Raw genomic sequence first — 13,656 nt, 5'->3', positions numbered from 1 at the left:
GAAAACAGAAGAAAACAAAATTGTGACTTTATTTCTCCTGCGTCAGCCTTCTGACTTGCACCACAGTGACGCGGGGCTGACTGCTGAGGTGTGCCTGAAGCATCTGTTCAGCTCCACGGACTGAGGAGCATCCTGTATCGCCATTCTCCACCATCACATGGACCACAGAGGTGACATTCCTGACTACTCTTTGTAGTCAGGCCCAAGGAAAAGGCTTTCCAGCCTCCCACAGGGACAGGCCACCAGGGCTCCAGAATGAGATAGCCTTATCAAAAATAAATTACGAGTCAGGCGCTCGGCACCGTTTCGGCTTCACTTCCGGTGAGGCGGACGGCTCGGGGCCGGGGCCGGGGCCGGGGCCGGGGACGGGGACGGGGACCGGGGCGCGCAGCGGCGGCGGCGGCTTCGGCGGGCCTCGAGCGCCTGCAGCCCGCCTCTCCCGGGCGGACTCCCGGCGCCAGGCAGCGCCTAGACGGGAAGATGGAGGAGCAGGTGGTGGAAGTGCGGGGCTCCAATGGCGCTTTCTACAAGGCATTTGTAAAAGATGTTCATGAAGATTCTATAACAGTTGCATTTGAAAACAACTGGCAGCCAGAGAGGCAGATTCCATTCCATGATGTGAGATTCCCACCACCTGTAGGTTATAACAAAGGTATAAATGAAAGTGATGAAGTTGAGGTTTATTCCAGAGCCAATGAAAAAGAACCTTGCTGTTGGTGGTTAGCTAAAGTGAGGATGATAAAGGGTGAGTTCTCTGTAATAGAATATGCAGCATGTGATGCTACATACAATGAAATTGTCACAATTGAACGTCTACGATCAGTTAATCCCAACAAACCTGCTACAAAAGATAATTTCCATAAGATCAAACTGGAGGTGCCGGAAGATTTACGACAAATGTGTGCCAAGGAATCAGCACATAAGGATTTTAAAAAGGCAGTTGGTGCCTTTTCTGTAACATATGATCCAGAAAATTACCAGCTTGTCATTTTGTCCATCAATGAAGTCACCTCAAAGCGAGCACATATGCTAATTGACATGCACTTTCGGAGTCTGCGCACCAAGTTGTCTCTTATGCTGAGAAATGAAGAAGCCAGTAAGCAACTGGAGAGTTCAAGGCAGCTTGCCTCAAGGTTTCATGAACAGTTTATTGTACGAGAAGATCTGATGGGTCTAGCTATTGGTACTCATGGTGCTAACATTCAGCAAGCTAGAAAAGTACCTGGGGTTACTGCTATTGATCTCGATGAAGATACCTGCACATTTCATATTTATGGAGAGGATCAGGACGCAGTAAAAAAGGCTACAAGCTTTCTGGAATTTGCTGAAGATATCATACAAGTTCCAAGGAACTTAGTAGGCAAAGTAATAGGAAAAAAATGGAAAACTGATTCAAGAGATTGTGGACAAGTCAGGAGTTGTAAGGGTGAGGATTGAGGCCGAAAATGAGAAAAAATGTTCCACAAGAAGAGGAAATTATGGCACCAAATTCCCTGCCTTCTAATAATTCAAGGGTTGGATCTAATTCTTCTGAAGAAAAAAGCATTTAGATATAAAGGAAAACAGCACCCATTTTTCTCAGCCTAACAGTACAAAAGTCCAGAGGGGTATGGTACCATTTGTTTTTGTGGGAACAAAAGATAGCATCGCCAATGCCCCTGTTCTTTTGGACTATCACTTGAACTACTTAAAGGAAGTAGACCAGTTGCGTTGGGAGAGATTACAGATTGATGAGCAGTTGCGACAGATTGGAGCTAGTTCTAGACCACCACCAAACCGTACAGATAAGGAGAAAGGCTATGTGACTGATGATGGTCAAGGAATGGGTCGAGGTAGTAGACCTTACAGAAATAGGGGGCACGGCAGACGCGGTCCTGGATATACTTCAGGAACTAATTCTGAAGCATCAAATGCTTCTGAAACAGAATCTGACCACAGAGACGAACTCAGTGATTGGTCATTAGCTCCAACAGAGGAAGAGAGGGAGAGTTTCCTGCGCAGAGGAGACAGTGGGCGGCGTGGAGGGGGAGGAAGAGGACAGGGAGGAAGAGGACGAGGAGGAGGCTTCAAAGGAAATGACGATCACTCCCGAACAGATAATCGTCCACGTAATCCAAGAGTGGCTAAAGGAAGAACAGCTGATGGATCCCTTCAGAATGCCTCCAGTGAAGGTAACCGACTGCGCACGGGGAAAGATCGCACCCAGAAGAAAGACAAGCCAGAGAGCATGGATGGTCAGCAACCACTCGTGAATGGAGTGCCCTAAACTGCATCGTTCTGAAGTTACATTTTCTATACCATTTCCATGATTCTTATTCCACGTTAGAAAACTTTGTTAGGCCAAAGACAAATAGTAGGCAAGATGGCACAGGGCATGAAATGAACACAAATTCTGCAATGAATTTTATTTTTTGGTATTGGCCATAAGCAACATTTCAGATTTGCACAAAAAGATCATGAAATTTGAAACATTGCTTTTAAGTACACTTAGCACTTCAGGGCAGGATTTTACTTTTATTTTTTAAAGTACTGAGCAGTGTTGTTCTTTATTAATTTGTACAATTTTCCTGCAGTGGGTGATAACTCGCCAGTACATTTCAGTGTTTCTGAATGACATTTGTGGTAATCATACCATTCTTCGGTCTTCAATCCCATGTAGGAATTTAGGAATTTCCATGAAATGCTGTGCCATTTCACGTCCTGTGTCAGTTTACATTTTGGTCCACTTTTCTAGTATTTTGGTGGATCCTGAAACATGTGTGATGTGACATTTGTCATTTTCATTAGCAAAAAAAAAACAAAAAAAAAGTTGTATGATCTGTGCCTTTTTTATATCTTGGCAGGTAGGAATATTATATTGGATGCAGAGTTCAGGGAAGATAAGTTGGAAACACTAAATGTTCAAGATGTAGCAAACCCTGTCAGACAATAGTACTTTCTAGAAGAATGCATGCTTCCCATATTTGTTCCTCACATAAACATCAGGTTAGGCAGTATAAAGAATAGGACTCATTTTTCATTCCTATTTTATTGCACTGAAGTATAACATAGTGTTATTGGAAGGGATATGTAACTTTTCTGTAGAGACAGGAGAAGAAATAACTATCTTTTCATTTGAGAGAGGCTAAAATGTTTTCAGCTGGTCGCAAGTCTCCCTGGTCGAAAGTCAGTAGGACATGCCTGCTCTTTGGCCTGATGACCAATTTTAATTTAGAGCCTTCTTATTTTGCCCTCCCAAATTTTTATGAAGTTTTGCATATTTTATGTCCAAGTTTTTTTTTGCAGGGGGAGATATGAAGGTCATTTTTCATAAACACTTAATAACCCTGTGAAGTACAGGTACTTTGTCTAAGAAACATTGGAAGCAGGTTAAATGTTTTGCAAACTTTGAAATTTCAAGTCTAATGTATAAGCATAATTGAAAAGCAGACTAGGATTAGTTAACAATACTTTCTTTTTTTTTTCGATGTGTTGGGTTTTGTTTTTGATTTTTTTTTTCTTCTTATGAACGAAATTTACTAAAGAAAAATATGTGAAGGACCTTCACTCTAAGATGTTATATTTTTCTTAAAAAATAACTCAGAGTAGGGGTGCCACTGAATCTGTACAGAGCAGTACAGACCGAAGTTCTGCCTCAGCTGTACCTTGTGAGTTTGTTTCTTTGAATTTTCATTTTACAGTTACTTTTCCTTGCATACAAATAAGCATAGAAAATGGCAACAAACTGCACATGATTTCACAAATATTAAGAAGTCTTTTACAAAGTATTGCCAAACATTGCTGTTGATTTCTAGTTATTTATTCTGGGAATGTATAGTATTTGAAAACAGAAATTGGTACCTTGCACACATCATCTGTAAGCTGTTCGGTTTAAAAATACTGTAGATAATTAACCAAGGTAGAATGACCTTGTAATGTAACTGCTCTTGGGCAATATTCTCTGTACATATTAGCGACAACAGATTGGATTTTATGTTGACATTTGTTTGGTTATAGTGCAATATATTTTGTATGCAAGCAGTTTCAATATAGTTTGATCTTCCTCTGCTAAATTGACGTTGATGCAATCCTTACAATAATTGCTTTTAAAATTTTATGATAGAAAAGAAATCTATAGAAAGTGTTACAAAATGTAACTGTTACCATTGGAAATTTCACATGTCATAGAAAGTTAGCCGCTATCTACCAACTTTCAAGAACTTAATCTTGTAATAAGGTGAAAAAAACAACAAAATGGTACAAAATTACAATGTACCGTTACAATATGCACTAAGTCTCTTTTTTACAATGAATTCAGCAAGGCGCTAACTTGCTTAAATGTGAATTACTAACTTCTAAAACTGTAATTTGATTCACATGTTTTCAAATGGAGTTGGAGTTGATTCATATTACAATATTTGTGTGCAAAATGTGTATGTTTTTTCAGTTCAAAGTCATGTTTTTAAAATCTTATTAAAGTTTCAAAAATCTGAAAATTGTTTATCTTATCTAGATGTAAATTTTTATTAAAAAGTTGCACTTATGAAAAAGCAAAATAAATAAATAAATAAATAAATTACACATCAAAAAATAGATAAATGAAAATAAAAAAGAAATACACAGGCTGGAGAGATGGCTTAGTGGTTAAGCACTTGCCTGTGAAGCCTAAGGACCCAGGTTCGAGGCTGGATTCCCCAGGACCCACATTAGCCAGATGCACAAGAGGGCGCACGCATCTGGAGTTCGTTTGCAGTGGCTGGAGGCCCTGGTGCACCCATTCTCTCTCTCTCTCTCTCTCTCTCTCTCTCTCTCTCTCTCTCCCCCTCAAATAAATAAATTAATTAATTAAAAACTTTTTAAAAAAAGAAATACACATCAGGGACTGGAGAGATGGTTTATCAGTTAAGGTGTTTGCCTATGAAACCTAAAGATCCAGGTTTGATTTCCCCAGAACCCATGTAAGCCAGATACACATGATGATACATGCATCTGGAGTTCATTTGCAGTGGCTAGAGGCCCTGGCATGCTAAATAAATAAATAAATAAAATACACATAGGACAGAAAATGAATGTTATTCCTATCACTGATAAGGGAAAAGAAAGTAACAAGGGCTGGAGAGAGGACTCATCCATCAAAAGTGTTTGCTTTCAGAGGCTGGTGGCCCAAGTTTGATTACCCAGTACCCACATAATAATGATAGATGCATCTAGAGTTTGTTTGCAGCGGCAAGAGGCCCTGGCATGCCCATTCTCTCTCTCTAATAAACAAATAATAGATAGATAAATGAATAAATAATTTTTTAACTTGGCCTGGATTTCTGCCACCCTAGAGTGATGGGTTTTTGTTTTTTAAAAATAAAGAAATAGAACACACATAAACTATAAAAATCCATTAGACACCACCAACACAGAAATTCTAAATTTTTTAAATATTTGTCAGTTTTGTTGTGTATAAATTTTTGGTCTGTATTTTATTTGTTTGTTTATGAGCTTTTCATATCTACTATCTCTCCATCAATCTTTCTTCTCTAATGTTCATTAGACTTAGTTCTGCTGCCTCTCCTAACGTGTTGAGAATTTGGGGAAGCCACTGTGATGTTCACCCTCGGGTCAGGCACCCACCAAAGATGGTCCCACTGTACCCGTGATGCTCAGCCCTTTGGGGAGAAGTCATCTCTGCACCTTCATCTGCCAGAGATTCTTCCACTTGCCTTTCTCCTCAAGGGCATTTTTTCTTAATATTTATTTCTTGCAAGCAGATGGAGAGAGTATGAGAAAGAGAGGGATAGGGTATGCTAGGGTCTCCTGTCACTGCTAACAAACACCAGATGCATGTGGCATTTTGTACATGGCTTTATGTAGGCACCAGGGAATCAAACCCCAGCCATCAGGCTTCACAAGCACCTGTAACTGCTGAGCCATCACTCCAGTCCCCTCAAGGACATTTTTATTTTTGGAGATGTTGAAGAGACTGCATGTATTGTACTTTAATCCTGAAAAGCCCTGAAAAAGAATAGCTTTTTTTTTTTTTTACTTGAAGGACAAAAGAGGTATTATGTCATTTCAAACAGAGGATATTCTTCCCCCCTCCATTTCCCTCAGAAAGTGGCTTTTACAGGCACCATAAGTGTATGTATGTTTAGCACAAATTTCCTGGCTCTTCTTTGGCATGTGTGTAGTATGTTTGGTGTGGTGTGGTGTGTGTGTGTGTGTGTGTGTGTGTGTGTGTGTGTGTGTAGCATATACAGGTGTGTGCCCATGTACACACATGTGGAGGCCAGGGGGGGATTGTTAAGTGTCCTCCATCACTCTTACACATAGCTCTCCTTCAGACTGGGTCTCTCATTGAACCTGTAGCTGCTACATTTTTAGGGATTTTTACATTTTTAGTAAGCCTCAGAAATTCTCCTGCCCCACCTCTGGCCAGCACTGAAATTATAGGCATTCACGACCACACCAAGCATTTTTAAAATTATTTCTTAACAATTTTTATATGTGTGCATAACGTATTTTGATCACGATTCTTTCCCATTACCTTCTTTTGTCTCACATTTCCCCCATCCCTTCCATTTAACAGTTTCTTTCTTTCCTGCTAGTCCCTCTTCTATTTTAGTGTCATTTTGCCCACTTTTGTCATCTGTGACAGAATGTTAGTGAACCCATTACTATGGGTCTTACACAGGTAATGACAGACATCATGAGGTCATGAACGCATTGGCCACTTCATGTCCAGCCTTCCAAAGCACTCCTCCCCATCCTCTGCCTCTTAAATTCTTTCTATCTCCTCGGCCGTGAGCCTTGGAGGGCACAATAGAGATATACCACTAAGTGCTGAGCATTCAGCTGTAACTCCTCTCCACTTTGAGTTTTGAGTCACTGCCCCATTAGTCACTGCCATCTTCAAAACGAGGTTTCTCTGACCAAAGGGTACAGAAGTACTAATCTATGACATCCAGCTTTTTGTTTTGTTTTGTTTTGTTTTGTTTTGTTTTGTTTTGTTTTGTTTTTCGAGGTAGGGTCTCACTCTGGTCCAGGCTGACCTGGAATTAACTCTGTAGTCTCAGGGTGGCCTTGAACTCACGGCGATCCTCCTACCTCTGCCTCCCGAGTGCTGGGATTAAAGGCGTGCACCACCACGCCCAGCTTATGACATCCAGCTTTTTAAGTGGGTCCTGGGATAGAAGTCGGGTTCTCGAAGACCCTCAAGCTTCCACAGCAAGTGCTCTTAATCACGGACCCATCTCCCCAGCCCCATCATTTGGTTCTTTTATTTAATTCAAATTCACTTATCTTTCATATATATGAAGTCATATGACGTTAATATTTTCCATTTTTTATTTGGTTCTTGATAAAGCACTGGCACATTTACAATACCACAGCACACTTTTACCTTTATCAGAATTTTAATAAAATTTTCTCTGAGTCCCCAGAACCTCTGGATAAACAGAGCGGGCATGATGCTTTTATATTCTACTTGTCTAAACTTAACATCTATTGAAAATTTTTATTTACCTTCTTTTGCTGTTTGAGTATACTTGATGCTATTAAATTTATGTTTGGCAGCCAAAAGAAAAGGCATAAAAGTGGCCACTTAATAAAAGCAATCTGACCATTTCTGACAACAGCTGCCTGCTATTTTTTATTTAATTGGACATGAATATAGGAGACTTATGGAGTCATTAAAGAAAATAAAAGTTTGGGGAGCTCATGAGAATTTTTCTCCTCTGTTTCCTTCTGTTTAAAAAACATTGTTAAGTAATGTCTTGGACTGGAGAGATGGTTTAGCAGTTAAAGCACTTGCCTGCAAAGCCAAAGGACCCAGGTTTGATTCCCCAGGACCCATGTAAGCCAGATGCACAAGGTGGCACATGTATCTGGAGGTCATTTGCAGTGGCAAGAGGCCCTGGTGCACCAGTTCTTTCTCTTTCTCCCTCTCTTTGCCTATTTCTCTCTCTCAGATAAATAAATAAAAATAAAAACTTTAAGGGCTGGAGAGATTGCTTAGTGGTTAAACACTTGCCTGTGAAGCCTAAGGACTCCAGTTCGAGGCTCAATTCCCCAGGACCCACGTTAGCCAGATGCACAAGGGGGCGCACGCGTCTGGAGTTCGTTTGCAGTGGCTGGAAGCCCTGGTGCGCCCATTCTCCCTCTCTCTCTCTCTCTCTCTCTCTCTCTCTCTCTCTCTCCCTCTCTCTCCGCCTCTTTTTCTCTCTGTTACTCTCAAATAAATAAAAATGAGCAAAAATTTTTTAAATAAAAATAATAAAAATTTTAAAAGGCAATGTCTTAAGTATAGACAATATACTGAGTCCCTTTTAAACTATTTGAAATGTATTAGTTAAAAAACAGTTGAAGCCGGGCGTGGTGGCGCACGCCTTTAATCCCAGCACTCGGGAGGCAGAGGTAGGAGGATCGCCGAGAGTTCGAGGCCACCCTGAGACATAGTGAATTCCTGGTCAGCCTGAGCCAGAGTGAGACCCTAACTCGAAAAACCAAAAAAAAAAACAAACAAACAGTTGAACTCTTTTGGAAGGGTTCTCCATGAACCTTCTGGACCCACTATTCAGCCACTATTAAGGAGCTTCCCCTGAGGCCTGTGGGGTCAAAGCCAACCTCCTAGGGAGATGTTAGCAAAGTGGTTGCTGTGCAGATGTGAGGCCCTGAGTTCAGATATCCACGGTCATGTAAATCTCAAGCATGGTAGCACTCAGGAGACAAAGACATGACCCTCTGGGTGGGCCCATCTGGCTAAGTAGACTCACTGAGTTGGTGAGCTCTGTGTTCAGTCAGAGATCATGTCTCAATAAATAAGGTGGAGAGAAATTGAGGAAGACACCTGAGGTCAACTCTGGCCTCCACATGTGGTGTGGGAACACACACACACGCAATACCATATACCATGATCAAGTTCGTTTTATTCAAGGATGCAAAGATCTTTCAACATATGTAAATTAATATATACACTATGGACTATAAGTCGAATCAGGTATAAAAACTACACAATCATTTCAATAGATGTAGAACAGCTTTTGATAAAAACTCCACATCTATTCATGATAAAAGCCTTAAATAAACTAGGCGTAGAAAGACCATGTCACAACATAATAAAGGCTGTATGTGACCAGCTCATAATCAATGTCATATTGAATGAAGAAAGGCTCTAATTGCTCCTAAAATCAGAAACAAGACAAGGGTACCCACTCTTGATGCTCTTGTTCAACATAGCAATTAACATTTTAGCCAGAGAAATCAGGCAATAGGAAGAAATCAAAGGAACACACTGGGCTTGGTGGCTCACACCTGTAATCCCAACACTTGGGAGGCAGAAGTAGGAGGATCACTATGAGTTTCAGGCCACCCTGAGAATACAGAGTGAATTCCAGGTCAGCATGGTCTAGAGTGAGACACTACCTCAAACAAACAAACAACAACAAAAAAGACAGAAAGAAAGTAACAAATGGCTGGACATCATGGTGTACACCTTTTACCCCCGTACTTGGGAGGCAGACATAGGAGGATTGCTGTGAGTTCAAGGCCAGCCTGGGACTACGGGGTGAGTTCTAGGTAAGCCTAGAATAGAATAAGACCATGCCTCCAAAAAAAAAGGTGGGGGGGAAACAAACAAGAAAGGAGGAAGTCAAATTATCTCTACTAACAAATGATAAGATTCTATGCTTAGAAAAATTAAAAACTAAATAAATAAACTCTATCAAAAGTCGTTGATAAAGTCAGCAATGATGCGAGACACAAAATAACATAAAAAACTCAGTAACTCTCCTATTCACTAACACTGAGATCACTGAGGGGAAAAAAAAGAGAGAAAAAACAATCCTATTCACAATAGTCTCAATGAAAGAAAGAGAGAGAGAGAGAGAGAGAGACAGAGACAGAGAAAGGAGGGAGGGAGGGAGGGAAGAAAGGAAGACCCTATGCATGTACTTAACCAAGAGGCAAAAGACCTCTGTGATGAAAATTATCAAGCACTGAAGAAAGAAACTAAAGAAGGGCTGGGGAGATGGCTTAGCAGTTAAGCCCTTGCCTGTGAAGCCTAAGGACCCCGGTTCGAGGCTCCATTTTCCAGGTCCCACGTTAGCCAGATGCACAAGGGAGCGCACGCATCTGGAGTTCATTCGCAGTGGCTGGAGGCCCTAGCGCACCCATTCTCTCTCTCTTTCTCTCCTTGTCTGCCTCTTTCTCTCTCTGTCACTCTCAAATAAATAAATAAAAATGAAAAAAAAAGAAACTAAAGAAGACATTAGAAGATGTAAAAACATCCCTTCTTCATGGCTCAGCAGAATTAATAGTGGGTTTCAGTAATACTACTGAACGTGATCTACAGATTCAGTGCAATCCTTATCAAAATTCCAATGACATTTTCCCTGGAAATAGAAGAAACAATCTTGGGGTTGGGGATTTAGCTCAGTGGATGAGCGCTTGCCTAGCAAGCGCAAGGCCCTGGGTTCGGTCCTCAGCACTGAAAAAAAAAAAAAAAAAAAAAAAAGACAAAATCATAAAAAGACCAAAAAAAAACAAGGGAACTAGAAGAAACAATCTTAAAATCCATAATAAAGCAAAAAAGACCCCAACATATCCGAAGTAGTTGTGAGTAAAAGGAGCAATGCTGGATGTATCACAACACCTGATTTCATGTTTTCATTACATATAACCTTAGTAACAGTAACTGCATGGTGCCAATCCCAAAGCACACCAGTGGAATAGAAATAAACCCACACATTTATTATCAACCGGTTCTCAGCAGGAATGTCAAAAACATACATTGAAGAAAAAGAAAGCCTTTTTAAACAAGAGATGCTAGAGAAATATATAGAATATTGAAAGTAGATCCTTAGCTCCCACCCTACACAAATATCAACTCAAAATGAGTCAAAGATCTGAACATAACCCACAAAACTTGTACTAAAGAAAAACATAAGGGAACTGCTCCATGATATTGCCAAAGGCAAAAGTTTCCTGAATATGATCCCCATGCCTCAGAAAATAAAAGACAAAATTAGTGTGTAGGATTACACTAAATGGATAAGCTTCTGTGCAGCAAAAGAGCCAACCCAACGAAGAGACATTGCCAGCCATTTACCACCGAAAATATATCCAGAATATATTTTTACAAATAACAAAGAATATGAGCTGGAGAGACAGCTTAGCGATTAAGGCATTTGCCTGCAAAGCCTAATGATGTAGGTTTGATTCCCCAACACCCACATAAAGCCGAACGCACAAAGTGACCCATGCAACAAGAGTTCATTTGCAATTGTTGGAGACCCTGGCACACCCATTTTCTCTCTGTCTTTCTTCTCTATCTCTCTGCTTGCAAATAAAGAAATACACTTTAAAAAAAAATTAAATCCAAGCCAGGCATGGTGGCACATGCCTTTAATTCCAGCACTCTGTAGGCAGAGGTAGGAAGATTGCTGTGAGTTCGAGGCCACCCTGAGACTACATAGTGAATTCCAGGTCAGCCTTAGCTAGAGTGAGACCCTACCTCAAAAAAAAAAATATAATTAAAGCCAAAGAATAATTAATCATATCAATAAATGGGCAAATGTTCTAAACAGATACTTCTCAAAGGAAGAGAGGAGGATAGCTGGAGCTCCCTGGTCATCCAGTCTAACCAAAACACCCAATATCTTCCTCTGTCCAACACACACATGTGCATGAGACACACACAGGTGCATATAATACACACAAAAAAGAAGAAGAGAGAGAGAGAGAGAGAATCATATATATATATATATATGATTCAAAAAAGACAGAAAGAAAGGAGCAAATGGCTGGACATCATGGTGCACACCTTTTACCCCAGTACTTGAGAGGCAGACATAGGAAGATTGCTGTGAGTTCAAGGCCAGCCTGGGACTACAGGGTGAGTCCTAGGTAAGCCTAGAATAGAATAAGACCATGCCTCAAAAAAAAAAAGGGAACAAACAAGAAAGGAGGAAGTCAAATTATCTCTACTAACAAATAATAAGATTCTATGCTTAGACAAATTAAAAACTAAATAAATAAACTCTATCAAAAGTATATATATATATATATATATATATATATGCAACCTTTTTTGTTTTGTTTTTGAGGTAGGGTCTTGCTCTACCCCAGGCTGACCTGGGATTCACTATGTAGTCTCAGGGTGGCCTTGAACTCACAGCGATCCTTTTACCTCTGCTTCCCAAGTGCTGGGATTAAAGGCGTATGCCACCGTGCCCAGCTTATATCCATGTTTTTATGGCACTATTCACAATCTCCATGTTATGGAATCATCCCGGGTCCCCATCAACAAATTAATGAATAAATAAAATGTAAAATATATACGTATATAATGACATATTACTCAGCCATCAAAAACAAAGCCATGAAACTTGTAGGAAAATTGGTGAAACTAAAGTTAAGCATAATAAAATAAGCCAGATACAGAGATACAGAAAGGCAAGTATCACATGTTTTCTTTTACAAGTGAAATCTAAAATTTTTTAGAAAAGCCTAGAAAGCAATAGAAAGACTACTAGGTGAGGCAAAGAAATTAGGAGAGAGGATAATGAAGAATAATTAGAAGGGTGAATATGACAAAAGTGCCACACATGTATGGAAATGGCAAAATAAAACCCAGTAGTGTATAATTAGCATAAATTTTAAATACAGATATAAAATACATTGGTAATTCAATTAAACTTGGCTTTTTATTTTTATTTTTTATTTTATGTTTTGTTTTTTTTCTTTTTTTTTTTGGTTTTTCAAGGTAGGGTCTCACTCTGGTCCAAGCTGACCTGGAATTAACTCTGTCATCTCAGGGTGACCTTGAACTCATGGCAATCCTCCTACCTCTGCCTCCCGAGTGCTGGGATTAAAGGTGTGCGCCACCACGCCCGGCTCTATTTTTTATTTTAGAGAGAGAATGGGCCACCAGGGCCTCAGCCACTGTAATCAAACTCTAGGCTCTTGCGCCACCTAGTGGGCATGTGAGACCCTGTGCTTGCCTCACCTCTGTGCATCTGGCTATTGTGGGGTCTGGAGAGTCGACCATGGGTCCTTAGGCTTCACAGGCAAGTGCCTTAACCACTAAGCCATCTCTCCAGCCCTAAGCTTAGTTAATCACTTAGTAATTACCAGTAGGTGATGAAGAACAGTAATAAGATAATGACTCTGTAATTCTGTCTGGAGTCATCCCTGATACAATGTATTAATTAGATAATAACCATGCCGGTTAAGTTTTCTTAGCTGTGAGAGATTATCATAAAGTTGTTTTGGGGGATGGGGGTTTGAGGTAGGGTCTCACACTAGTCCAGGTGGACCTGAAATTCACTATGTACTCTCAGGCTGGGCTTGAACTCACGATGATCCTCCTACCTCTGTGTCCTGAGTGCTGGGATTGAAGGCATGTGCCACCACATCTGGCATATTTTAAGTTTAAACATGTTATTTTATTTAATAATCACAATACTTTCACAGATGGTAAAACTAAGAATGAAAAAATTAATGAGGTTTCCCCAGACCACAAAGCTAGGAACTGGTAAAGTCAGGATTTAAAACAGGTCTATCTATGTCCCAAGGCTCGGCTTATAAGCAGCAGCCCAGGTCTTGCAGTTACCTTCTTGTCTCTAGTCTTGAGGGAAGCTCCATGATGGCAGGGGAAAGTATGGCCTGAGCGGAGTCTGGACCTCACCT

The 13,656-nt window shown here is 40.4% G+C and overlaps 1 protein-coding gene across 1 annotated transcript; it reads left to right on the top strand.

Annotated features, from left to right (window-relative positions):
* Positions 1-447: 447 nt before the first annotated feature.
* Positions 448-3,236, top strand: LOC101612578 (synaptic functional regulator FMR1-like). Its single transcript, XM_045160390.1, is given in 5 exon segments — positions 448-1,374; positions 1,376-1,450; positions 1,452-1,533; positions 1,536-1,889; positions 1,926-3,236. Coding segments are annotated over 5 exon segments (1,746 nt in total). The 5' UTR covers positions 448-480; the 3' UTR covers positions 2,267-3,236.
* Positions 3,237-13,656: the final 10,420 nt, after the last annotated feature.

Source organism: Jaculus jaculus, chromosome 10 (genome assembly GCF_020740685.1).
Source record: "Jaculus jaculus isolate mJacJac1 chromosome 10, mJacJac1.mat.Y.cur, whole genome shotgun sequence".
Taxonomy (NCBI): domain Eukaryota; kingdom Metazoa; phylum Chordata; class Mammalia; order Rodentia; family Dipodidae; genus Jaculus; species Jaculus jaculus.
This window is presented reverse-complemented; position numbering and strand designations above follow the sequence as displayed.